Source organism: Budorcas taxicolor, chromosome 17 (genome assembly GCF_023091745.1).
Source record: "Budorcas taxicolor isolate Tak-1 chromosome 17, Takin1.1, whole genome shotgun sequence".
Classification (NCBI taxonomy): Eukaryota; Metazoa; Chordata; class Mammalia; order Artiodactyla; family Bovidae; genus Budorcas; species Budorcas taxicolor.
The window spans coordinates 44499399-44526011 of NC_068926.1; the positions used below are offsets into that span (position 1 = coordinate 44499399).

Consider the following 26613-nt stretch of genomic DNA (forward strand, 5'->3'; position numbering starts at 1 on the left):
GACTTGAGTCTGAGTGAACTCCGGGAGTTGGTGATGGACACGGAAGCCTGGCGTACTGCGATTCATGGGGTCGCAAAGAGTCGGACAAGATTGAGCGACTGAACTGAACTGATGGACCCAATTATTCTTACACAAACGGGTGGCTACTTCCTTGTCGACATCCTGGTCGGTTAGACGTGGCCTCGCTGCTCTGAACCGCAAGGCCGGCTCCGGAACTCGGCACTTTAACTCTCACGCGCTCAGCACGGACGATCCCAGATCAATCTCCTTTGGAACACTCACCGGAGCGCCGCCAGATCCCAAAAGGCAGCATCGCTTGAGTCCAGGTAACGTGTTTAAAACGGAGACTGTATCACCGCCTCCAAGAGGTGCCGACCAGTCCGGAGATGCTCGCGCTTTCCAGAGCTCTCCCAGGGTACTATCAACATTCCGATCGCCAGAAAACTGGCTTTGGAAATTTTCAACTTGCATTTACCTCGTCAGATGTAAGGCAGACCGTCGCTTCGCACTTCTCAACGCCATCTGCACTTGCAACGCAGCTTTGGGAATTTGCTTCGGTGCCCAATGCTCGTTACTCTGTCCCCTCTCCGCGGACTTAACATGGGGCTGACTTCAGCTACTTCCGAGATCCGCGAACACCAAGTCGTCCCGGCCAACATCAAAGATGGCGTCCAAGCCCACAACCTATCCACTGCGCACGCTCCGCTGGCCTCCACGTGTCCACTCTCGATGTCCGTCCCCCAGGTTCCACTCTAGCCGCCGCGTTCAGTGGTTGCCACCGCCCGCCAATCGCAGGGCAAGGACGCCGCGGGCCCCGCCCAGCGGATCAGCTGAGGGATCTGCGATGTCTGTTGACAGCAGCGGTGGCTGCGCGGCCGGTTCCGGGTTCGGCGCGGGGCGGGGGGTAAGCTGGCGACGGGCGCGGGCGTCCGGCGGGACGCTGGGGAGGCTCGCGGTGCGGGCCGCAGCGGGGGGGCGCGGGCGCCGAGGAGGAGCGGCAGGCCGCAGCCTCTGCCCTTGCGGTCAGGGTCTCACCCGACGTTTCCGGGTCTCGTCAGATGTGAATCCGATGGAGCGGCCGGGGGAAGGCGAGCAGCCGCCCCAGGAGCAGCCGTGGGGGAGGCTTCTTCGCCTGGGCGCCGAGGAGGGCGAGCCGCACGTCCTCCTGAGGAAACGGGAGTGGACCATCGGGCGAAGAAGAGGTGCGGGGCGGAGAGCGGGCATGGGAAACGTGGGACGGGCGGGGGACAAGCCTGGGGATGGGTCAGGGCACGGGGGCGGGGGACCAGGGACCCGGGATGGGGGTGGGGGACGGGGACCGAAGGATAGAAGCCGGGGCCTGAGGGCGGAAACCTGGTGATATGAGCAGGGCGAGACCGGGCCCACCAGGCTATGGGAGGCCCCTGGGCGGGGCGCATTCTGCCGTCCAGTTTTTCCAGTGGAATGGGCTTTCGTGTAACAGCTGCCATGTATTCACTTAATGGTCTGCCCAGTCACTTCTGAGTGCTTCATTCAAGTTTTTTAATCCTCACAACTTTATTAAGTAGATATAATAATTTATCTCTGGGAATGCAATATTCTCAAGTTTATTACTACCCAAAGCATCTTCTCTAACCTTAATAGAAATGAAATTAGAAAGCAAAGCAGAAGGAACACTGGAAAATCCACAGATACGTGGAAATTAAATAATATTCTTAAAGAAGCAATGGGTCTAAGAAGAAATCAAAAGGGAAATTAGAAAACATCTTGACATAAGTAAAAATATCATATGTGAAGATCGCTCAGTCATGTCCAACTCTTTGCGACCCCATGGACTATATGCATGCATGCTAAGTCGCCTCAGTCGTGTCCGACTCTGTGCGACCCTATGGACAGCAGCCCATAGGATTCTCCAGGCAAGAATACTGGAGTGGGTTGCCATTTCCTTCTCCTCATGGATTATATAGTCCATGGAATTCTCCAGGCCAGAATACTGGAGTGGGTAGCCTTTCCCTTCTCCAGGGGATTTTCCCAACCCAGGGATTGAACCCAGATCTCCCACATTGCAGGAGGATTCTTTACCAGCTGAGCTATCAGGGAAGCCCCAGACTATAATGTATCAAAACTTAGGGGATGCAGATAAGCAGTGCTTAGAGGGAAATTTATAGCTGTTAAAAAAGATCTCAAGTCCCAGCTCTTAGAATAGAGTTGCTTAAATATTTGTTGATTTAATGAAAGGGGAAGCTAAGGACTTGAAGAAAGTCACACAAGTAGTGAGAGGAAGAGCCCTCACCCTCCGTGCTTACTGCCTCTGCTGCTGCTGCTGTCACTTCAGTCGTGTCCGACTCTGTGCGACCCCATAGACGGCAGCCCACCAGGCTCCCCGGTCCCTGGGATTCTCCAGGCGAGAACGCTGGAGTGGGTTGCCATTTCCTTCTCCAATGCATGAAAGTGAAAAGTGAAAGTGAAGTTGCTCAGTCCTCTACTGCCTCTAGACCTCTGATAATTTAACCTCCCTTGTAGCTTTCATACTGAGAGTGCAGTGCACTGATGAGGCCAACAAAAATATTTTGGTTTTATGCAAATTAATAAATTGTGACTCTGGGAATTCCTTGGTGGTGCAGTGTCTGAGACTGCGCACTCCCAATGCATGGGAACTGGAGTTTCATCCCTGGGCAGGGAACTAGATCCCACATACCGCAATTAAGTTCACAAGATGCAACTTAGACCTAATACAACCAAATAAATAAATAATTTTTTAATGAAAATAATACATTGTTTTTCTGACTTTATACTTTAAACAAGAGAGAATGAGAAAAATTACTATTTAAAAGCAGGTATTTTTTGGCTTCATTTTACCCAGTACGATGTACCTGTACCTGTTTTTCTGTTGGGGTCTTTTGGGAGACAGTCTTAAACCCCAGCATCAAGTTATTATTTTTTTTACAACTTTAAAAATATTTATGGATTATTAGAAACTTTTCAAGATGCATTAATTGGTGTAAATGGATGTTTGATGAAGAGCAGAAGCCCTAGAGACCGCCACCTCCAGGCCCACCATGACACCAGCAGAAGCAGCAGCACCACCACCACAGTACAACTTACTTTGGGTTAAAAATTTACATTTCAATGCTTTTGTACCTACTTGATAGGGTCACTGTGAAGATTAAAGAAGTCTGGCTAAGAGTTAGCACTTAACGTTAGCCATTGTTATTATAACACAACACTATAGTATCACTTTACATGTTAATACAAGGAAGCTCCAATACTTTGGCCACCTGATGGCGAACAGTCGACTCATTGGAAAAGACCTTGATGATGGGAAAGATTGAAGGCAAAAGGAGAAGAGGGCAACAGAGGATGAGATGGTTGGATTGCTATCCAACTGATATCCAACTGATATCACTGATTCAATGGACATGAACTTGGGCAAACTCTGGGAGATAGTGAGGAACAAGGCAGCCTGGTGTGCTGCGGTCCATGGAGTTGCAAAAAGTTGGACATGACTTAGTGACTGAACAACAAAGCAAGGAACATAAATATGAAGTTAAGCTGATTCAATGAAAGTCCTTTCCGTGAATGTATTAACCTTTCCAGCAAAATGTAGAGTTTAAAAGTCTGCCCAGGCCTCCATAACAAAATACAGGAAGCTTAAACAACAGAAATTTATTTCTTATACTTCTAGAGTCTAGGAAGTGCAAAATCAAGGTGTCAGTTGATTTGTTTCCTGATGAGAACTCTTCTTCCTGGATCACAGAGAGCTGCCTTATCTTTCTGTCCTCGCATACTGGTTCAAGAGACCTGTGGCGGCTCCCTCTTAGAAGTAGTTCAACCCTCTCAGATTAAGGCCCCACCCTAATGATCTTATTTAACTTTATCATCCAGAGTCACTCTAAATACAGTCACTTTAGGGGATAGGGTTTCAGTGTATAATTTTGGGGGGCACACAGGTTATAGAACTTGATTATTTTAAAACTGTTACACACCTGCTATGTACAAGGCATTATTTTGAGAAAAAGGGAGAGCTGAGTTGATGTGTGGTGGGGGGGGGAGTGGGAGTCCTCGCTTTCCCAAAGAGCTCCGCATTCTTGGGGAGTGGCAGAAATGCATACCAGCCATGGAGAGGTTAATGAACTGAAAGACAAGCACACAATATTCCAATTCTCAATTGGAATGCTGATGTTCTGGCATGGAGAAGCCTATTAAAACCCCACTCCGGTGCCACAGTGACCAGCCTGGCTCTGGGGCTGTGAGACCATCCTGGTGGTTTTGCTCAGTGTAATGGGACAGTCTTGAGCACAGGTGAAATTCACCTCAGATAAATGTAACAAAATACTTCCCATAATTTGGAGTGTTTGGGCAAATAAGGTTTGAGGATTATGGAAGCATAGTTCACACTTAGTAAAATTTGCCCCTTTTAGGTGTTCAGTGAGTTTTGAGAAATAGAGGCACCACTACCATCAAGATACAGAACATTTCTGTCACCTCAGAAAGTTCCTGGTGGTCTTTTGGTCTCTGTCCCTGCCCTTTCAACCTCAAATCCTGACACTCACGTATCTGATTTCTGCCCCTGTAGTTCTGCCTTTTCCAGAACACCATCTAAAGCCATCTAAGGGAAATCCACACATCATTGCAGCACTGTCTTTGGGTCTAGCTTCTTTCTCTTGGCTGGTGCTTTTGAGGTTCATCCTTGGCAGTTATGTGTATCAAGTGTGTTCCTTTTTATTGCTGGGTGGTGTTCTGCAGTGTGTGTATTAATTCATCACCAGTTGATGGGTACTTGTACTGTACTGCTTCCCACGTTTGGTTATTAAAAATAAAGCTACTGTAGGGAATTCCCTAGCTGTCCAGTGGTTAGGACTGTGTGCTTTAACTGCCGAAGGTGCAGACTCAATCCCTGGTTGAGGAACTAAGATCCAACAAGTCGCAGGGCATGGACCCCAAAACAATAAAATAAAGCTACTATAAACCTTAGTAGCTATGGTGCAAACCTATCATAGGCAGATTAGTGACTTGGTGTTAAAACACTCCTGAAAGCATTTATTCTTTTGATTTTAGGAGAGAACAAAGTATTTGAAGATTTCCCCCTTAGACTTAATGAGAATACAGTAATTGTATTCAGCTGTAGATACATTCCTGTTTTGTTTTAAATTTTCTTAAATGTGTACATGTGCTTGTGATAACTCAGTCATATTTTTGTGAGTCATTGCTTCAATTTTGTGACCATTTATGAAACCTTAGATTACACAGAAGAAATTCAGGACTACAATACTGAAGATATTTAATAAGTCCCTTAGGTTTTTCTCAAAGTTCTATAATACTTATCAGGTTGTCTGCATACATGTGCATATTGTAAAAACGTCACCATGAAGCTGTTGATGTATAGCTAGAGGTGTTGATGGGGTATATCTTCTGGGTAATGAGGAAGGAGAAAGGTTCAAGACATAGTCCCTTTTCCTTTTGGATTAACACTTATATGCTTTTCGGGTCTTGACTTAGTGGGTCTTGACTTCTGGTCATATGCTATCATTAAAAGAAGCATAGTGTTGTGCCCAGTACCCACAGTTGTATTCCCCTTCTCTGCACACCCTCCTCTCTGTTTTAGGTTGTGACCTTTCATTCCCTGGCAATAAATTGGTCTCTGGAGATCACTGTAAAATTACAGTGGATGAAAAATCTGGTCAGGTATCACTGGAAGATACCAGGTAAGCTCTTTCTGAACTTCTTTCCTGTTTCCTCTTGTAGCTTCAGGAAGCCGACTTTAGCCAGTGACTGCAGAGAAGAGACAAAGGCCCACTTTCTATAGCTCAGAAGTCTGCTAGGGTCTCTGGGTATTGGGAGATATATTTTCTGGCTTCTAGGATGGGCTACTTAGTGACACTGGTGCCTGTGACAATTCTTGAACGTTTTCAGATTAAAGCAAAAATGTCTCAGAAGTAAGACTTAAAAGGCAGTGATATATTTTGGGTTTTTACAAATATATGCAAGTTCAGTTCAGTCACTCAGCCGTGTCTGACTCTTTGTGACCCCATGAATTGCAGCACGCCAGGCCTCCCTGTCCATCACCAACTCCCGGAGTTCACTCAGACTCATGTCCTTCAAGTCAGTGATGCCATCCAGCCATCTCATCCTCGGTCGTCCCCTTCTCCTCTTGCCTCCAATCCCTCCCAGCATCAGAGTCTTTTCCAATGAGTCGACTCTTTGCATGAGGTGGCCAAAGTACTGGAGTTTCAGCTTCAGCATCATTCCTTCCAAAGAAATCCCAGGGCTGATCTCCTTCAGAATGGACTGGTTGGATCTCCTTGCAGTCCAAGGGATTCTCAAGAGTCTTATGCAAGTTAGGCTTCCCCAAATCAAGAAGTTTCCCTTTCTTTTTTACTATTACACCACATAAGTAGTGTGTGAAAATGAAAAGCTTTTCAAATTGCACTTACCCACTAAAAATACATACATATTTATTTTGTATTAATAGGATTATACTATTATACTGTTGTTGTAATAACCAAAGGCTCAGTGGCTGAAAACAACAGCAATCTGGGATATTATAGGCCTGGGGTCCTAAAGTCCAACTCAGGTCTCATTGGCGTCAGCTCTTTCTGGAGGCTCTAGAGGAGAAGTAGCTGTCTTCTGTGCCAGCTTCCAGAAGCCACTGCCTCCCTTGGCCTAGGTGGCTTGAGGGGCAGGGGTGATCCATGCAGAAGGAACAGCAGCTGCAGAGGTCCAGAAGCGCCAGCAGGAAGACCCCAATGTCCACACTGGAGAGACCGTACTTTAGTTTGAGAACAGTAAAGAGTCACTAAGGGGTTTAAGCACCCCTTGGAGAAAGAAATGGCAACCCACTCCAGTATTCTTGCCTGGAAAATCCCATGGACAGAGGAGCCTGTAGGCCACAGTCCATGGAGTCGCAGAGTCAGACACGACTGAGTGACTTCACTTTCACTTTTTAAGCAGAAAAGTGAAATCAGACTTTTGGGCTAGAAAGAGCTTGAGGATGGATCTTGAGCCTGGCAGCAGAGCCGTGGCCGTGTGAGACAGCTTCACTGGTCTCTGTAAGTGGGCTTTTACTGGGAAGGCAGCTCAGCCCTCTGGGGACCTGCTGCCAGCTGAGGACTCGAAACAGAGATGGTGTGACAACACCGCCTGCACTATTTACTGTATGGCCCTGTACAGAAATCTAGAGTAGTGGAAGCCTGCTCAGAGGCCAGGCTAGAGCCTCTTCCTCACTGGGGGTCATAAGAGTGCAGCCATGGAGTTAGGGCCGAGGTAGACCAAGTGCCCAAAATTGGCTAAGGGGGAGGAGGTTGCTCAGGTGCGCTCCTTCCCTTGGTTGCAGTCTAGTCTCGGTCCACTCAGGAGGACCTCCTCAGGGAGGCGCCTCCTGTCCCGTCTGACTCAGGCTTCTCTTTCTCTCAGTAGTATCCGCTGCCCTCCCATCCAGCAGTGTGGTCCCTGATTTTCTTTTCTAATATTTATTCGCTTATTTTAGGCTCTGCTGGGTCTTCGTTACTGTATCAGGGTTCCTCTAGTTGTGGCGAGCGCAGGCTACTCTTCCTTACTGTGCATGGGCTTCTCATTGCAGTGGCTTCTTTTGTTGTGGAGCATGGGGCTTCTCCACTTCTGTAGTTTCAGTATGCAGACTCTAGAGACCAGGCTCAGCAGTTGCGGTGCACAGGCTTAGTTGCCACATGGCATGCAGAATCTTCCCAGACCAGGGATACAACCTGTGTCCCCTGCATTCGCAGGCAGACTCTCAACCACTAGACCACCAGGGAAGGGTGGTCCAAAGGGTCCCAAAGTCCAACTCAGGTCTCATTGGCGTCAGCTCTTTCTGGAGGCTCTAGAGGAGAAGCAGCTGTCTTCTATGCCAGCTTCCAGAAGCCACTGCCTCCCTTGGCCAAGGTGGCTGGAGGGGCAGGGGTGTTCCATGCAGAAGGAACAGCAGCTACAGAGGTCCAGAAGCGCCAGCAGGAAGACCCCAATGTCCATGCTGGAGAGACCAAACTTTAGCCTGAGAACAGTAAGGAGTCACTAAGGGGTTTAAGCACCTGATTAACTGGTCCCTGATTAACTGGAGTGGCATCCCAAGCATAGGAATTGCACTGTCTTCCTGTCATCGGTAGTTGTGTGTTGATTTGCTTCTGCCCAGAGCCAGTCTCAGGGCTTCCCAGGTGGCACTAGTGGTAAAGAACCTGCCTGCCAATGCAAGAGACGTAAGAGATGTGAGTTTGATCCCTGGGTCATGAAGATCCCCTGGAGGAAGGCATGGCAACTCCAGTATTCTAGCCTGGGAAATCCCATGGACAGAGGAGCCTGCCAGGCTTCAGTCCATGGGGTTGTACAGAGTCGGACACGACTAAAGCGACTTAGCACACAGAGCTTGTCTCATGGGGGCCGTCGGTGCTCATGTGAGGAATGAACTGAGGGCCTAAGGCTGCTGGAGGGAGGGGTAGGTCTGTGGACAGAGTCTGGTGCAGAAGAGAAGCTGGAAGTCAAAGGACATGCTGCTGGTGGATTCTAGGGCTTCACCAGGAGGAGAACATGAGTTTGGAACAGTGAAGGCATTCAAACACTTGACAACATCATTTGGCTGTGAGTGACAGCACAACAGGCAAGGATTTCCTTAAGAGAATTGTAAGGCGGCACAAATGTTTATATCATTCCTATGAGTATTTATCATTTTCAAGGTGATAGGGGCTTCCCTGGTAGTCCAGTGATTAAGACTCCACACTTCAGTGCCGGGGGTGTCAGTTCAGTCTCTGGTTGGGGAATGAGATCCTATGTGCTGTGTGCCGCCACCAAAAACTTTCTTAAATTTAAAAAAAAAAAAAAAAAAATTGGTAATATTGAACTGCTTTCCTACAATTGTAGAAAAGGAAACTTTTAACTCCAAGTTATTTTAAGTAGGATAAATTCCATTTTGTTGCCCCTACAGCGCCAATGGAACTGTCATTAACAAGCTGAAGGTGGTTAAGAGGCAAACTTGCCCTTTACAGACTGGGGATGTCATCTACTTGGTGTACAGGAAGAATGAGCCAGAACACAGTAAGAGGGGGGTTTCCTGGGCTGGACCCACAGGTAAGGTGTGGCAAGGGGCCCTGCAACAGCTGGAAAGCATTTGGGAAGAGGCTTATTAAAGCCAGTGTTTCCTGAAGGAAAGTTAGCTTACCTGCATCCCTTTTGTGTTTATGTAGATTCTTGGTGTAGGTAGTGTCTGTTGAAGAATGGGAGTGTTGGCCTCGCAGTCTGAGCCCCAGGCATTCTTCAGAAATGCCATCGTGGTCATGAGCCAGGGGTCTCAAAATGGTAGCCAAGGAGAAGTGAGTGAATGGGGAGGGGTGAGCTGACAGAAAAAGACTCCTGAATTGAGAATAAGACTTACAATGGGGGCTGGAGGCCACAGATGGCTCCGCTGTGGGACACTTGATAGTAGATAGCAGAGGTCAGACAGGATTCCACTGGAGCTTGTCCCAATCTGAGCATCCACATTTGTGGAAGACGAATGATGCAGGACAGAATTAGGGGAGTCCTTCAAATGGTGCCCCCAAAATAGGAAGAAGGGGGCAGGTGTTCCCTAGGTTGTTCTCAGCATAGTCAAAGCCACCCCTGGCCACACAGAAGGATCTCGTGTCCGCTTCTGGTGGTTTGAAAAAAGCAAGGCATAGACTCATCCCTCCTTGTTGCTCTGCTTCCCTTAGTCAGCCTCTTCATGCCAGAGGAGTTTCCTGAGGCTTATTTATTTTGGCTTTGGTTCAGATGTTTTGGATCACTTGCTTTAAATTCCCTTAAACCGGCAGCTGTGGTTATTAGCTGATAAGTCAAAATAGTCGACAAGAACAAAGTGGATGTGAGGTAATGGGAGGGAACAGAAGAGAAATGTGAGTTCTCACCTGGCACGTGACTGACAGTGCTCTGATTTGGTTAATTTCTTTCAGACGTGGCATACCTCTACGAATCTCTAAATGAAAAGCAAGGTGTAACACAAGACTCCTTTGGTAAGTGAGATTTTCCAAGAGGAGTGGGTGTGTGTGAAGTGGGTCTGTGTGTTGACTGTCTCCGTCAACAGGAGTAGCTTGCCTGAGGCGGTGGTGCCCATCTGTGCCCTGACTGTATTTTCCTCCTGCTCCTTCTGTGTTCACAGAAGCTAATAAAGAAAATGTGTTCCACGTGACCAAAGATACCTCAGGTGCAGGGCGAGGTGACGATCCTCAGGATCCCCAGGTCCTGCTGTCGTCGCCTGCCACTCAGGTGTGCTTTGAGGAACCACAGCCATCGACGTCCACGTCAGACCTCTTCCCCACGGCCTCTACCTCTTCCATGGAGCCCACCTCTGCAGGCCGAGGGCCTCCCTCCAGCTCCAGTGAGAATGGGGGTCTCGGGGCGGTAGCTACAGTGCTTTCTATTCACTGTTCCTGCCCTGTGTTGTTACGGAGACAGACAAGCACTGAGGAGTTCAGTGGTGGCGTTAGGCATCAGGCTGTCAGTAGTAAGGTTTTTGTAGCAGTCGCTGTCTTGTTCCACCCTCAAGAGAAAGCCTGGGAATAGGGGACTATAGCAGTGTGGTATTTTTTACAGGTTATGTAATTCATGTACTGTAAAAATCATGTAGAATGAACCCTTCCAGTTCTCTGGGTTTTTTAACGGCATCTTGTGTTACCTGTGCCTAGTTTGAATTAGTGACACTTCGATCTGCTGTCTCTTCTTCTGAGGCGGGTGAATCAGACTTTCTTGTTTGTCCCTCTCACAGGCTCCAGAGGTGCAGACGTCTCTCCAAAGGGGTGTGGTCCATCTGTGACAAGTGATGAAATCTCCAGCTTCCCTGTGACTCTCCCAAACAGAGAGGGGGCTTCCTTTTCTCTGTCGGAACCCCAGGATCAGGAGGATTTGGAGCCTGTTAAGAAGAAAGTAAAAGCAGGTCAGAATCTTGAGGTTTCGTGTAACCTCAGGGCCCCAGCAGGACCATCCGATATGCACCTGTTGGGGCCCCATCGTCTGCCAAAGCCTGAGGATGCTGTCTTAGGCTGACAGCAGATGGCAGCCTGGGCCCTTTCTTTCCTGTTTGTACCATTGGGATTGAACTGTGTTTACTGCCAGGATATGCTATCAGTCTGCAAACTGCATTCTTTTTTTTTTGGCTGTGCTGGGTCTTCATTGCTGCACAGGCTTTTCTCTGGTTACAGCAAGCAGGGCTACTCTAGTGACCTGTGTGCGCTTCTCACTGTGGTCACTTCTTGTTGCAAAGCTCAGGCTCTGGGGCTTGCAGGCTTCAATCGTTGTGGCTCTGAGGCTCCACAGCACAGGCTCAGTAGCTGTGGTGCACGGGCTTAGTTGTTCCGTGGTATGGGAGGTCTTCCCAGATCAGGGATCAAACCCATGTCTCCTGCATTAGCAGGCGGGTTTTTTACCACTGAGCTCCCAGGGAAGCCCCTGGAAACCATATTCTCGAGTTGCAACTCTGTCCTGATACAACAGCCAATTTTTAAGAGTATGTTACCTTTAAGTGATAGTTTGAAACTTCACATTAAAGACAATTTAGAGAAAAACCTATGCTTTAGAAGACAAAGTTAAAAAGATTGTAAAAAATGTTTGGGAATGTAGTTCGTAAGACAGTAGCTGTAAAGCAGACCTGAGGGCTGCCCGTGGATTGGAGCAGCGTGATGCGAAGGAAGATGGGCCTTAGAAAGAAACTGTATTGCCTAGTGTATTGAGTGGAAAATGAGTTGATTGACCTGGGAAGGGGTGGAATGAATTGGCAACAGATACATAAACAAGTATAAGAATGAAGCCATTTTTAATTACCAGAAATGAAAAATTATATAAGGAAGAAAATTCTAATATGCTGTTTGACTGAACAGACTATTTAAGCATAGTAATATACCTATAATATATTGACCCAATAATTGTGTTAGAATAATATTGGGAAGGCTACTCAAAGGGCAAAATCCTTCTCTGTTTTAATGGATATCAGGAGATGATAGCTAAAATCTTCAGCATAAATGTAGCATGACAATCCAGAAACACAGAGGCTGGGACCAGAAGAAACAGCTAAAAGACATTGTGAGGCAGGAAGAAAGTCCTTTCCTCAGAGGAGGCGGGGATGGTGAAGGTGAGCAGAGGCTGGGGCAGAGGGCTGCTGCTTTTGTTTTCTTTTAAATATTTGACTTTTTAAATCATGTTTCTCTAATAAAAATAAAAATTAATCTGTGACATAGAAAAATTAAACATGCCAGCCAAAAAAACGATTTTAAGCTCCTGGTAACATTTTTTTAATTTAATTATTTTTTAATTGGAGTATAATTGCTTTACAACATTATATTAGTTTCTGCTGTGCAGCAATAAGAATCAGCTATGCATATATCCCATCCTTCTTGAGCCTCCTTCTCACCCACCCCCCACCCCATCCCACCCATCTGGGTCACCACAGAAGCACCCAGCTGAGCTTCCTGTGCTGCACAGCAGCTTCCCACTAGCTATTTATTTTATATATGATAGTATGTGAAATATGTCAATGCTGCTCTCCCAGTTTGCCCTACCTCTCCTTCCCCCACTGTGTCCACAAGTCTCTCTAGGTCTCTGTCTCTGTTCCTGCCCTGCAAATAGGTTCATCAGTGCTCCTGGTAACATCTGATGGTCTGTATTTTCCAGCACTTTCCTGTATGCATATGAGTCACATTTTTTTATTCAAACGAAAATGACTTCATACACAAATGCTATTCGACAACTGGCCTTTTCTCGTACCTATGTATCCTGAGTGTCTTTTTATACTATTAACTGTTCTAAAACAATGCTTAAATATACCAGATTATGAAACTTATTTTGAACCTTCTTAAAAATGACGTTTGAAATACACAGAGGAAGAGGTCTTCTGTCCACAGTTTAAGACATCTATAAATCCAAGAGACGTGTTGCCTCCATGGTCATGACGGTCAGAATGTGTCCCTTCCCTTGCAGATGGGGAGCCAGACCTTAACCTGCCCATACTGGTCGCAGACCCGGGCAGAGACCGTCCCTCTGCCTTTGACGTCAGAGCCGAGGCCATGAAGCCAGACAAGATGGAGGAGACGCTCACGTGCATCATCTGCCAGGACCTGCTGCACGACTGTGTGAGGTGTGCCCAAGTGGGGTCCTATGGGAGGCCAAGGGTGGGGTGGGCCTTTGGGTCAGGTTGGAGGCTGCACCCACTGAGGGTGCCATAGCCGTTTTCCTTGTATGGCTGACGAGCCGGGAACCAGGCTGGTGACTGAAGCTACAAAGGAGCCCGAGAGACTGAGGTGCAGTGGCTCTGACCTCGGGTTGGCCTCAGGCGGAGCAGGAGAGCTGCACCGAGGGCTCGGTGTCTCCTGGCAAAGGAAGCCTGGTAGTTAGCATGGAGCGAGCCTCCTAGAACGAAGATCTCTCATTGCTTCTCTGTGGGAACCTGGAATTAATCTGTCTGAAGTTCAGCTGAAATGTGTGTCCTTTCCACCCACACCCCATGTCACTGCTCTTCCTCCCTGGCCCTCCCTAGGGTACCATGTGACCTCTAGTTTCTTTTTTTTTTTTTCCTTCTTGTAGTTGACAGGCACAGAGTTAAAGCAGTTGAGATGGGTGCCATGTTTTTTGCACAGGGACTGTTTCTCTGGCCGGTTTTGGAAGGCAGGTGGCTTCCCCTGGCATTAGCTGAGGATGCAGACCCCACCAGCAGCAGACCTCACGCACGGTATGGGTGGAATGCCCAGGAATGACAGGCTTAAGGCCCTGCTGAGGCAAAAGAGCATAGGGTCTGGGGATGGGCAGTTGGCTCATTCTTCTGTTTTGTACCTGAACCTCAGTCTGAGCAGGGCCAGACTTTTCCTCCGAGGAAAGAGGCAGTGTGACCCTGGGTCCTTGATCCTCATGCCCCAGGCCAGCCGTGCCCCTGGGGCCCTGGCATCCGAGGGGCTACTGCACTTGCTGGGGAGATGCTCTGCCCAAGAGTGCTCCCAGTTCTCTGAAGCCCATCCCGTGCCCTCAGCCTGCAGCCCTGTATGCACACCTTCTGCGCTGCCTGCTACTCGGGCTGGATGGAGCGGTCTGCCCTGTGCCCCACCTGCCGCTGTCCAGTCGAGCGCATCTGTAAAAACCACATCCTCAACAACCTGGTGGAGGCGTACCTGCTGCAGCACCCGGACAAGAGGCGCAGCGAGGAGGATCTGCGCAGCATGGCTGCCAGGAACAAGATCACACAGGACATGCTGCAGCCCAAGGTCAGGAGGGCCTTCTCCGACGAGGAGGGCAGCTCCGAAGACCTGCTGGAGCTGTCAGACGTGGACAGTGAGTCCTCGGACGTTAGGTGAGCCCCTTGGGCCTGGAGCGGGGTGGGTGGCCCAAGTGTGACCACCCCTTAGGACCAGCTGGCCCAGGCCACTGCTGAGGTGCAACCCGGCAGCCGTGTTGCCTGCCTTGTGCCAAGCACGCCACTCATTCAGGTGACCGTGATGAGGCTTGCTCACTGCCCTGCCTCCTGTGATAGCCTTTTTTCTCTTTTGTTATGCAGTGGAACATTTATTCTATTTTTTGTTGTTTATCTGTATTGTTTTCCAGTTTGTTAAGATATAACTGACATACAGCCTTATAGAAGTTCAGGGTGTGTAGCATAATGCTTGGGCTTAATTATTGTGAGAGACTGGCCACAGGAAATGATACTTTTTTATTTGCTGAGTCCTCATCAAGTGCCTTGATTCACCAGCTAATACAAACACCACATAAGCGCACTCACTCTCCACAGCTTACCTAGTGAACATACATCCTAGAGTATCGCTTGAGGTACTTATCATCTGTCAGGGTATTATTACAGAAAAGCCACAGCCACCTGATAGACAGGATGCAGTCCTAGGAGACCTTATTTTATCGGCTGATGTCTCCTGACTTAGAAGTCCAGGGTGTGAATTTTTGTGTTGAGGCCATAATATTTAAAAAGACAAACCCCTGCCCCTAGTTTGTCTCTTTTCACAAAATTTAGCACATAATGTTCAAGCAAAAAGAGAATCAAAAATCACTTTTGTGTGAAGTTTTTATTATATATTCATCCATTCATACACAAATGTAGTCATACATGCTTAATTTTTTTTTATTAGGACATTTTTTGTAATATTTTGAAACCTGGGACAAAACCACAGTGCACATTCTATGTTTACAGTTCAGTCCACATGTTATTTCTTGGACACAAGCATGTGGAAGTAGGATGTTCATGTCAGGAGTCTCCGTGAGAGGATATCTTGCTGTACTTCTGAAGTCTAGTCGAGGATACAGTTTAGTCCATAAGTTATTTCTTGGAGACAAGCATGTGGAAGTAGGATGTTCATGTCAGGAGTCTCCATGAGAGGATACCTTGCTGTACTTCTGACGTCTGGTTGAGCGCAAGATTGGTGCTCGACAAATGCCCGCCATTGAGTGCAGGTGGCAGCACTCCCCTGGGTGTGTGGAGGAACCCCAGTGATCCCTGAGACACTCGGGGTCTTGGGACAGGCAGGTAACTTATTCTCATTTACATGTTTTTCTTACAAACATGGCTGAGTGTCTTTTCAGCGTTGCTGCCTTTTCTAGTCATGTCTTGCCTGTCCTTCCCATGGGTGTCAGGCTCAGGCAGGCATCCTCTGACTGAGACCAGAGGAGAGTCTACATGTGCCTTTCCTGCAGATTACGTTTTACCATCTGCAGGTTTGAAGGCTCAGCTGAGGAGCATACAGCTGAAAGGTGCTGTGGACAACAGCATCCAGCCCTGTGCATTTTCAGATTTTAATGAGGGGAAGGGTGTGCACTGGCTGGCGTCAGACCTGCAAGAGCGCATCCTGCCCAGTGTGGGGACAGGAAGGCTCCACTCCAGGGGATGGCTCAGGGGGTCGAGGGGCAGGCAGGAGATGTCTCCAGACCCCAGGAGTGTCTGAGGGAGAGAGCTCTGGAGAAGTATGGGAAAAGGGGGCTGGGAGGTGCCAGGGAGTAGAGCCTGCCGACTGCTAGTGTGCGGGGTGAGTGTAGGGGGCTGGGGGGTGCTGGAGGGCAGCTGCCCTTCCTCTTCGCACACACCAGGTCCAGCAGCTGATGCAGAGCTGAGACATGGAGGCGGGGGAGGTCCATGAACTGGGGTCTGGGTCTTGGCTTGTCATTCGGGCTGGGGCCGTTGTCGCTACCCTCAGCCTCACACACCAACCAGAGCAGGTGTCATCTCATCCCCCCGAGCTCTGTGCTTTCCTTGCAGCCAGCCGTCCATCGTGTGCAGACAGTGCCCTGAGTACCGCAGGCAGGCGGGGCAGCCCCTTCCCTACCCAGGGCCCGGCAGCGAGCCAGGGGCACCGCAGGCCCCCGGGGATGCACCGTCCACGTCTGCCAGCATCACAGCAGGTGAGATGGCCACTCCCTCCTTGCTGTCCTGACCGCTCCGGGTGTGGGTGGCGCTTCTGCTGGCTCTTCTCTGCTCAGATAGCTCGTTGCTTTTCGTCACCTGTTTTGAGCTAAGAAACCAGATAATCAGCTTTATTTGTGGATCTCTGCTCTTGAACACACAGTCCTGATTCTGACACTTACCCTTCCCCACCCCTCCCCGCTACTACCTTGGGGCAGTCAGCATGCCCTGGGATGCTTGCCAAAGCTGCAGTGACCATCACACATGGGCCCCTCCGGTGAGGGACTGGCCTCTTTGCAGCAACAGGACGTGATGTTACCAGAGCCGCCCTGAACTGTCTGTTTGCTGCCCATTTCAGCGGGCGAGTGCCTAGGTGCCATTAAGAAAGGGAAAACGAGCATGTGGACTGTGGTTTGTGGCCCTACACTGTAGGGCCTGGCCTCGTTGCCACTGTCAGCCTGAGCCTGTCTAGAGGCCACTGACCTCAGGAATGTGACCCAGAGCCACATTCTTCACCATCTGCTATATGTGCTGTGCCACGGCTCTTGGGTGTCCTTGTAGGCCCTTATGGGTGGGGATGGCCAGGGTGGTGCGTGGAAGGCCCTGTTGTGACCATGGTGAGTGCACAGAGCCTCATGTGGTGCGTGAGTGACCAGGGGCCCGGCCACATTGACCCAGCTCCTGGGGCAGAGTTAGCCAGCAGAGACTAGAGAAATCACTTTACTGTTTTGTGATCTGTCCTTCCTTTACAGGAAATACTAGAAAACCTTCAAGTGGCCTTTGAAATCTTGCTCCAGCTACTGAACCAAAAGATAGCTTCGGTCACTTTTCCATCTATTAAACCTTTTAGTTTGAGTGGTAGACCGTCACTTGGCTGGTAGCAAAACTGGCCTGGGATCTGTCCAGGTTTTCTTGTAGGTCTGTGTCCTCGTGCGTATCTTGTAGCTGCCCCTCCAGGTGTGGGCTGAGCCACTTGTGCTGCTGCTCCAGTGCTGGCAGCACCAGCCTGAGCAGGCTGTCTGTCCCACAGCCCAGGACTACGTGTGCGCCCTGCAAGGAAGCCACGCCATATGCACCTGCTGCTTCCAGCCCATGCCCGACCGGAGAGCAGAGCGCGAGCGGGACCCCCGCATCGCCCCCCAGCAGTGTGAGTGAGGGTGTGGGTGTGTATGTACACCATCCGCCCGGGGCCCCTCCCCACCTCAGAGCCACTCCTACGTGTCCTTCCAGCCTGGTTTTCAAAGTGTCATGGACTTCTGTGTGTGGTTTGAGCTAAAGATACAGTTCTGTGTTTTCCACCTGTGTCACCAGGTATCCCTGCAGGACTGTGTTGATAATCTCTCTTTGGTCACCAGTTGATATCCACCCTTGTCATACACACAGGGGGCTCTCTTTCTAGATCCTGTATCTGAACATCACCCCAGTAGTTCCCCAGTGTCGCATTTTATTCTATTCTGTTGGCTGCATAGTTTGTTGGATCTCAGTTCCCCGAGCAAGGATTGAACCCAGTCCAAGGTGTCATTTTAAAATCTAACAGCTGAACTGTACGGCACATTAACAGTTTCTAGATGGTGGTGAAAATCGAGCTTGTCATTTATTTAATGGTTACATGAACTTTCTCCTTGCCATGTGGCGTGACTGGTGCATGTCCTCTGTGTCCACAGGTGCCATCTGCCTGCAGCCCTTCTGCCACCTATACTGGGGCTGTGCCCGGACCGGCTGCCTTGGCTGCCTGGCCCCGTTCTGCGGTAATGCCGGCCCCACCACCGATCGCCACCACCTTTCCTTGTTCTCTTGGTGTACTTAAGGCCAGTGGTGGGCTGGCTGTGTGCCTGAGCAGGGAAAGGCCACATTGGTCACCATGAATTAGCTACCTTTTCCTGGAGGTCTGCATGGGTTTGCAAGTGTCAGTGAGTGTTGCCTCCAAGACAGCAATAACAACAACAGGGGAACTCTGAGTCGTGCACAAGGACCACCCCCACTAAAAACACATGTCTGGACTTCACAACCCCAGACCAGGGGCTGTGCAGACTGGACCATTTCTGGGGGGAGTGGAATGGAATGCCTTTTACTTTTTCTCTGTTTGCAATTATACTTCATCACAGAACTTTTTTTTTTAAATTAAACTTTCTATTTCATCATGGGATATAGCTGATTAGCAAACAGTGTGATAGTTTCAGGTGAACAGCAAAGGAACTCAGCTGTACATATACATGCATCCTTTCTCCCCCAAACTCCTCTCTCATCCAGGCTGCCATATAACATTGAGCACAGTTCCCTGTGCTATACTGTAGGTCCTTGTTGGTTATCCATTCTAAATACAGCAGTGTGTACATGTCCATCCCAAACTCCTTAACTGTCACCTCCCCCATCCTTCCCCCACCATGCCCATGACCATAATGTCACATAAATTTTCATTCTTTATAGAATCCATAATGAACGAAATTTGGTTATCCTGTCAGGTGAATAGTGCTTTCATAAAGTGCATATGAAATGGGTAATGCTGCTTCCCTCCATCCCAACAGAGCTCAACCTGGGTGACCGGTGTCTGGATGGGGTGCTGAGCAACAACAACTACGAGTCGGACGTCCTGAAGGTACCGGCCAGGTGGAGGCCAGTGGGAGGCCTCCCGGGACTGTCCAGTGTTGTGACTCTGCATGTCTGTCTGTGCATGTCTGCATGTTGTGACTCTGCATGTCTGTTTATCCCTGTATCCCCCCAGATAGGTATTCCTCCCTGCCCTTCACACTGAGAAGCCACAGGAATTGTGTTACACAGTTCCAGCTCCTGCTCAGCCTGCCCAGGGCAGGCAGGGAGAGCGGCGGGCCCTTGGGTGGAACCAGGACTGCCCACTGGCCCTCTTCATGCATTTCAGGAGGCAGCTGGCTCTTAGAACTTCAGAGTTTAACATGCACATGTGTCGCTTGCCAGGGGTCTTCCCTTCACCCCAGTTATGTGTGGTATGACACCCCCAGGGCACGGCCCTTCTCATCTGAACAGCACCTCCTCTACCCCACTGCTCTCTGACTGGGTATTCACAGGCACATTCTTGTAGGTTTACACAGCCAGAACCAAGCAGCTCCATGTATCTTGAGGGCAGGCCTACGCAGATGTAGACCCTGGCTTCCTTGTCACGTGGTCGTGGGCCACACTATGGCCGCTCAGGCTACAATTAGGTCTCACTGCTCCTATGCTATAGGAATGTCTTTGCAGAATTTCAGAAAGAGAGTGCCGACTCTTACACTTGAGGTTCTAAAGCTAGCCTGCCCTTTGAGACTGAGAAGAAGCTCCCTGGTTGAAAAGTTTGTGCTGCGCTGCGTGGGTGTGATACCATGTCTGTCCCAGGCCTCCTGTTCCAACAGTCCATCCAGGCCTCCCAGCTGAACTCCTGGAAGCAGGTCCCCTAACTTTATTCAATGCTCACCCTCTGCAGGTGCCCATCACACTTGTGTGTTTTGGCTCTACCCACCTTCCAGGGCCTTTTATGAAATGTCAGCCCTCTTTGCCATTTGTTATACGTTTTTTTTTGGTTTTTTTATATTTATGTATTTATTGGCCAGGCTTTTCTCTGGTTGCAGAGACCAAGGGTTACTCTCTAGTTGCACTGCATGGGTTTCCTGTTGCCGTGGCTTCTCTTATTGCAGAGCACGGGCTGTAGAGCGTGGGGGCTTCAGTAGTTACAGCACATGGGCTCTGTAGTTATGGCCCTATGGGCTCAGCTGCCACGCAGCATGCAGGACCTTCCCAGACCAGGGATCAAACCAGTGTCCCCCCACATTGCAAGGCGAACTCTCAATCAGTGGACCACCAGAGAAGCCCCCTCTTTGCCATTTTAGTGTTTCCTTCTCCAAGCTCATGTTTCTTTTCTTGCCCATTCCCGTTACAGAATTACCTGGCCACCAGGGGTTTGACATGGAAAAACATGTTGACTGAGAGCCTCGGGGCTCTGCAGAGGGGAGTATTCCTGCTGTCTGGTAAGCCTTGTTGTGCCTACTTGCCCCCCACTGATGGTGGTGTTTTCCAGGGGCACCTCTGTCTCTGGTCAAGCGGTCCCTCCTGCCTGTCCACACACTGGCAGCATTGATGTTGGCTTTCCCATGTTCACTCCTGCAACCTCTGCCCACCCTGGCAGAGACAGACAGAAAGGTCCTTATACTTTGAGATTTCTTTTTCTTGTTGGGTTGAGTCGACATGACATGTTCCAGAATCTTTTCTCATACAGGGGAGGGAAGGAGCACAGCTGGTGAGGTGCTGGCCCCACCACTGGTCAGCATTGACATTCTAGGGCTGGTTGTCAGGGTCTTTGCTGGCCTGTCCCTCAGTGCATCAAGTGACTCAGCGAAGGCTTACCCTCTCTCCCAGGGACACCTAGTGCTTTGTGAAGTGTGAACTTTTGTCACTAATGGAGGGTGCAGAAAAATCAGTGAGTGATTTTTTTTTCCCTAACATAAATTATTATCAAAGACTTTAAAGGTACTAAGTTATTTTGTCTCACAGACACATTATAGTGAGTATCTTGAGTTTTCTCTGTTGGGACAGCTCTATGTGGTTGGATCTTAACTTCTTTTGCTTTTTAATGGCTATTTTTATAAGAATGATGTGGTTCACAAAGAATGTTCAGTGGTACAAGAAAGTCTAAAGGATAAAGTGAAAATCATTGGGAATTCCACCACCTAAAATATACCCAGTCATAATACTTTGATAGCCACCTTCTAAATCTATGTACCCATGTGTGTGCATCATTTTCATAAATGAGATCCTGCCAGATATGCTTTTAATAACCTATTCACTCAACAGTATATCTCGGACTTTTCCTACGTCAACAAAGATCTATGCCTTGATTTGTTTTAGTTATTACTTAGCATTCTGATACCATCATTCATTTAGCCAGTTTGTTATTAAAGAGTATTTAAGTTTCCAGCTTTTCACTGTTTGAACCACCATTGAAGCTGTCAAGCATGCAGTCCTGTAGGTTTCACAATCAGTCCCCATCCCTGTGCCACCCCTCCCCCCGAAAAAACACAGTTGTCCCCTAGGATAATAAACAGGACTACTGTCACTGGCTTGCATGGTTGAGGCATGTCCTGGGGCCTGAGTGCCAGCATCCCGTAAGCCTGTCAGCTGAATGTTTGCCCTCTCAGTTCAGTTCAGTCGCTCAGTCGTGTCCAACTCTTTGCAACCCCAGGAATCGCAGCATGCCAGGCCTCCCTGTCCATCACCAACGCCCAGAGTTCACCCAAATTCATGTCCATTGAGTTGGTGATGCATCCAGCCATCTCATCCTCTGTCGTCCCCTTCTCCTCCTGCCTCCAGTCCCTCCCAGCATCAGAGTCTTTTCCAGTGAGTCACCTCTTCGCATGAGGTGGCCAAAGTATTGGAGTTTCAGCTTTAGTATCAGTCCTTCCAGTGAACACCCAGGACTGATCTCCTTTAGGATGGACTGGTTGGATCTCCTTGCAGTCCAAGGGGACTCTCAAGAGTCTTCTGCAACACCACAGTTCAAAAGCATCAATTCTTGGGTACTCAGCCTTCTTCACAGTCCAACTCTCACATTCACACATGATCTCTGGTTTTTTCACGTTACTTTGCCAACAAAGGTCCATCTAGTCAAGGCTATGGTTTTTCCTGTGGTCATGTATGAATGTGAGAGTTGGACTGTGAAGAAGGCTGAGTGCCGAAGAATTGATGCTTTTGAACTGTGGTGTTGGAGAAGACTCTTGAGAGTCCCTTGGACTGCAAGGAGATCCAATCAGTCCATTCTGAAGGAGATCAACCCTAGGATTTCTTTGGAAGAAATTATGCTAAAGCTGAGGCTCCAGTACTTTGGCCACCTCATGAGAAGAGTTGACTCACTGGAAAAGACTCTGAAGCTGGGAGGGATTGGGGGCAGGAGGAGAAGGGGACGACCAAGGATGAGATGGCGGGATGGCATCACGGACTCGATGGAAGTGAGTCTGAATGAACTCCGGGAGATGGTGATGGGCAGGGAGGCCTGGCGTGCTGCAATTCATGGGGTCGCAAAGAGTCAGACACGACTGAGTGACTGAACTGAACTGAAATAAAAACAGGATCTCAAAGAGTTATCCACATTCCCAAATTCATTGCAGCATTATTTACTATAGCCAAGATATGGAAACAAGCTAAGTGTTCATCAACAGATGAATGGATAAAGAAGATGTGATATAAATATCAGACCCACACAGTTCAGTTCAGTTCAGTCGCTCATTTTGGAGGCCAAACACTGTTTCCACTGTTTCCCCATCTATTTCCCATGAGGTGATGGGACTAGACGCCATGATCTCTAGGTCTTGTAAATATGAAAGAGGCAAATGGTAGGATATTTTATCTGCCATGTTTGATGATAAATGAAATTGAAAATCTTTTTCTTATATGGGACATATATATGCTTGTCTGTGTCCTTGGTTCATTTTTGGACTTGGGAGATTGTTTGTGTGATATCTTTGTTAATTAAGGGTACAGTACATTGTCATTTGCGTTAAAAATGACTTTTTTTATAAAAAAGTCATCATCACTTACAAATTCTTAATGTCCTCTACTAATTCATTAGTATTTCTCCTTTGTTATATGTGTTCCCATTGTGATGTGTAAACTAGAGGCAGTCGCATTTACAAATTCCTTCCTTTGTGCCATTTGGTTTTCATGTCATAGTTAGAAATAGCTTAAGAGAAGAATATTATTCCTCTTAGTACTTTTTTAAATTGTTCTAAATATTTAAATTTTTAATCTAGATGGAATGATTTTGCTATAAGGAAATAAGTTGGCATCTAGGTTGGTTTTGCTCTTGTTTTCCAAATGTCCAGCGCTCTGTCTCACCCTGTCTATGGATCAGTGCATTAGTTCCCCAGCAGCGTGCAAGCCACGTCTGTTCTGCTGTGCTGGAAACATGATGCTACCCACTGGCGGGCTGCGCCTGTAAGAGGCTGTGTTCCTTCCAGATTACAGAATCACCGGGAACACCGTGCTGTGCTACTGCTGTGGCCTGCGGAGCTTCCGCGAGCTTACCTACCAGTATCGGCAGAACATTCCTGCTTCTGAGCTACCAGGTGAGGAACCACCTGGCCCCTTCCTGGCCCACAGTTCAGTTCTGCTTGCGTGGGCTCCCACACTCTTTTGCAATAGTTCAATACCCTGTGTGGGCCTTTACTCTGAGTTCAGAGCAGGGCCAGGGACACAGCCTGGTGGGTGGGGGCGCAAAGGCCACGCTTGTCTCAAGTGCCCCTTGCCTGGTGCCTGCACAGGCTCTGGATCGGGTGAGGTAGGTTCCTTAAACAAGATGGCAGCTGGAGTCACCTCATTTCTAAACTGGATTTTCAATTAAAGATTTTTTTTTCCTTTCCTGGAGAACAAGGAAGCGAGCTATGAAGTGGGACAAAGCATTGTGTGTCTCAGCTGCAGTGTCTCTTTGGGTCTCAGCTTAAATTCACTAGGCCAAGTCTGTAGACATGTGCATGACATGTGTTCGTTTTTTTCTCTTCCCAGCGGCTGTCACATCCCGTCCTGATTGCTATTGGGGCCGCAACTGCCGCACTCAGGTGAAGGCCCACCACGCAATGTGAGTGTGCAGGCAGGGCGGGGGCTGGGCAGGGCTGGAGAAGTGAGTGCAGAAAGGCAAACAAACCCACGGTTTCCTAACAGGAACTGCTTTTCTTTAAATCTTTTGGCCATGTTGATTTTGAAGGTTTTAGGAGAAGGAAATGGCAACCCACTCCAGTGTTCTTACCTGGAGAATCCCAGGGATAGGGGCGCCTGGTGGGCTGCCATCTATGGGGTCACACAGTCGAACACAGCTGAAGCGACTTAGCAGCAGCAGCAGCAGCAGCAGGGATGTTCATGAAGTAGTCAGTTCTCTACTTAAAAATATACTAATTCATTAATAATTGTCATGCTTTTACAAAGTCGTGTAGTATATAAAAAAGTCATCATCACTTAGAAATTCTGCTCTTTTGTTATGCCATTTCATGAAATGTTTGCCCAAACACATTCATCTCCTTCTCCACCTCCATGTCCCCAGCCCACATGTTCGGGGCTGAGCACTTTGCGAATCCGTGGTTGTGGTCCCTGAGACCCATTTCCCAAGTCACAGCCACGTGCACATCGCCCTGCACCTGGATCTACCTATGGTGATGCGATGGCTAGAGCTCTCCCTGGGAGTTTCCCACGGGGTCTTTAGAGGCTGTTCGTGTTGACATTCATGTCACCGTGCGCGGTCGCCTATAGGAATAGATCGGCCTCTGCTTTGAAGCCATGAGGAAAGTGATCGCATAAGTCAGTTTCATGGATTGATGCTGTTTGCGGTGACTGTGATCCCAAACAGCCATTTGAGGTTCAAATTAAAGAAATTGGTTAAAAGAGTCATCATGAGGACTCAAGCAAAGGCAGCCGCCCAAGGGCGTGAGTCTGTAAAATAAAAATCTTGGTTTGTATTTGAGCATAAACTGTGTGGAAGAGATCATTTTATTCCAGGAGATTTCGCTAGTAACAGGCTAACCTGTCTCTATTAAAATGTGGGGAAGAGGGGCAGCAAAGGCACCCTCGTCTTCTCAGAGAGGAGGTCACCCACAGTACCTTGGGGATGCTAACGAGGCACAGGTCTGAGTTTCTGGAAATTACCTAAATGTTCCACTTATATTTTACATTTAGAAAGGAGGGGTCACAAAGGAGTCAGACACGACTTAGAGACTAAACAACAACAAAGAGGGCTGCATTTGGGGTTAGTGTGTTTGCTGTATGAGAAACATGCCCTTGCAAACCCCCAAGCACAGGATCACTGTCTCCTGTAGTTCCTTTGGGTGCAAGTACAGAATTCCTTTACTGAATGCATCTGTGATGCCCTCTCGTATGATTTGACTGTTTTCTCCCCACAGGAAATTCAATCACATCTGTGAACAGACGAGGTTCAAGAACTGAGCATCCAGGGAGGCACCGTGGTGACTCAGGAGTGTTGGCAGTCAGTGACACGCATCTCAGAAAATACCGAAAACAGACATTTTAAGGGCATTTCACAGTCCCCCCGCCGCCCCAGGGGGGCTGGGGTCTCGGCATAGGGCACTCTGGTGTGACCTTTCTTTTGTGGAGCAAGACCCTCTCGGCGAGAACCCCCACCTGTGGCACCCAGAGCCCTGGGGCCGGAACAAGAGCCATCAGCCGTCCCCTGTGTATCTGTCCCACAACCACAGTCAAAGCAGAAATCTCTCTTCAAGAAGAGTGTCCTGGGAGAGGAAGGGGAGTTTGTCAGAAACACTGTGCTGTGAGGAAAGGGAGCACAATTTTCCAGCCATAGGACACACAGCGGCTCACGTGTGTGTTTTCATAGCTTCGGTGCTCATCTCCTAATGAGATTTAAATATCACAAACTGTAGCACAAATGATATAATTTATATTTACAAATTGACTAAAATTGGAGACACTGATATTTGAAAGAATAAGCATATGTTCCTGTTTATGAAAAAAAATCATTAGACATCCAGGACTCCCCAGCACCAAGGGCATGTTTGGGTCACTAACACACGGGCTCCTCGGCACAACTGCAGCCCACCAAGCCGTCCACCTTCTTCACTCCTCCCAGCCTTGGGGCTGGGGTGGCCTGGGGCCAGGCTGCAGGTTGTCCCTGGTGACGCCCCAGCCCACCTGGAACAGCCTCTTCCTGCCAATAGGTTCTGCGAGTCCTTAGCCTTTCCTCCTGCGTTGGGTTTGCCATGTCATCTGGAATAATACTTGAAATTTTGTTGTTTAAAAAAAAAAATTTTTTTTTTTAATCATTTGTTAAAGCCACCCGTTTGTTTGCAAAATTGTACTTTTTTGCTTCTTCTCAGGAATACGATTTTCAACTTTGTCTTGCTCTTGATACAGACTCTGAGAAGCAGTGCTCTGGGGAAGAAGGCCTCCTTCCCGCATTCTAATAAACACGCTGTGTCTGTTTCTCTCCCCGGCACCTTCGTCTGTGTTGATTGTGATACCCTTCCTTTGGTAGGACCGCCTGCAGAGGTCACTGGTTACCTGCTTAACTAACAGAGTGTGCCCCCAGTGGGGGGCAGGGGGCCGCTGCACTCATTAGCCTCACCAGCCCTGCAGGTGTAGGTGACCTGGGGCCAGGGCCAGGTCTGAACAATTGGGAAAAGGCATAGCTTCCCTGGGATCCACCAGTCCAAGCCTTAGCCTACTGGTCCCTGGTTAAAGCCACAGCTTTGTGTCTAAGCTCTCGCTCAGCTCATGCAGGCATGAGGCTGCCGTCCAAGGTCCTAACTTGGCACATCACC

At 48.6% G+C, this 26613-nt stretch overlaps 1 protein-coding gene across 2 annotated transcripts; it reads left to right on the forward strand.

Moving 5' to 3' along the window:
* The first annotated feature begins 825 nt into the window (after nucleotides 1–825).
* Nucleotides 826–26278, forward strand: CHFR (checkpoint with forkhead and ring finger domains). Of its 2 annotated transcripts, XM_052654539.1 has the most exons (17): nucleotides 826–904; nucleotides 1059–1202; nucleotides 5585–5684; nucleotides 8912–9021; nucleotides 9912–9971; nucleotides 10118–10336; nucleotides 10724–10891; nucleotides 12928–13084; nucleotides 13970–14287; nucleotides 16193–16335; nucleotides 17367–17483; nucleotides 18001–18084; nucleotides 18862–18932; nucleotides 20223–20310; nucleotides 23293–23400; nucleotides 23837–23909; nucleotides 25222–26278. In XM_052654539.1, the coding sequence occupies exons 2-17, from the start codon at nucleotides 1070–1072 to the stop codon at nucleotides 25262–25264; spliced, it is 1992 nt and encodes a 663-aa protein (XP_052510499.1). In that variant the 5' UTR covers nucleotides 826–904; nucleotides 1059–1069; the 3' UTR covers nucleotides 25265–26278. The 2 variants fall into 2 exon arrangements, with proteins under 2 accessions (XP_052510499.1, XP_052510498.1); XM_052654538.1 differs by having other exon boundaries at nucleotides 845–1202.
* Nucleotides 26279–26613: the final 335 nt, after the last annotated feature.

Excerpts from the sequence above, each read along its gene's own strand:
- CHFR (XM_052654538.1), top strand. The coding sequence starts at position 845 with ATGTCTGTTGACAGCAGCGGTGGCTGCGCGGCCGGTTCCGGGTTCGGC. Across the intron at positions 16,336-17,366 it reads GTCTGCCAGCATCACAGCAG|CCCAGGACTACGTGTGCGCC; the intron begins GTGAGATGGCCA and ends TCTGTCCCACAG. Across the intron at positions 20,311-23,292 it reads GGGAGTATTCCTGCTGTCTG|ATTACAGAATCACCGGGAAC; the intron begins GTAAGCCTTGTT and ends TGTTCCTTCCAG.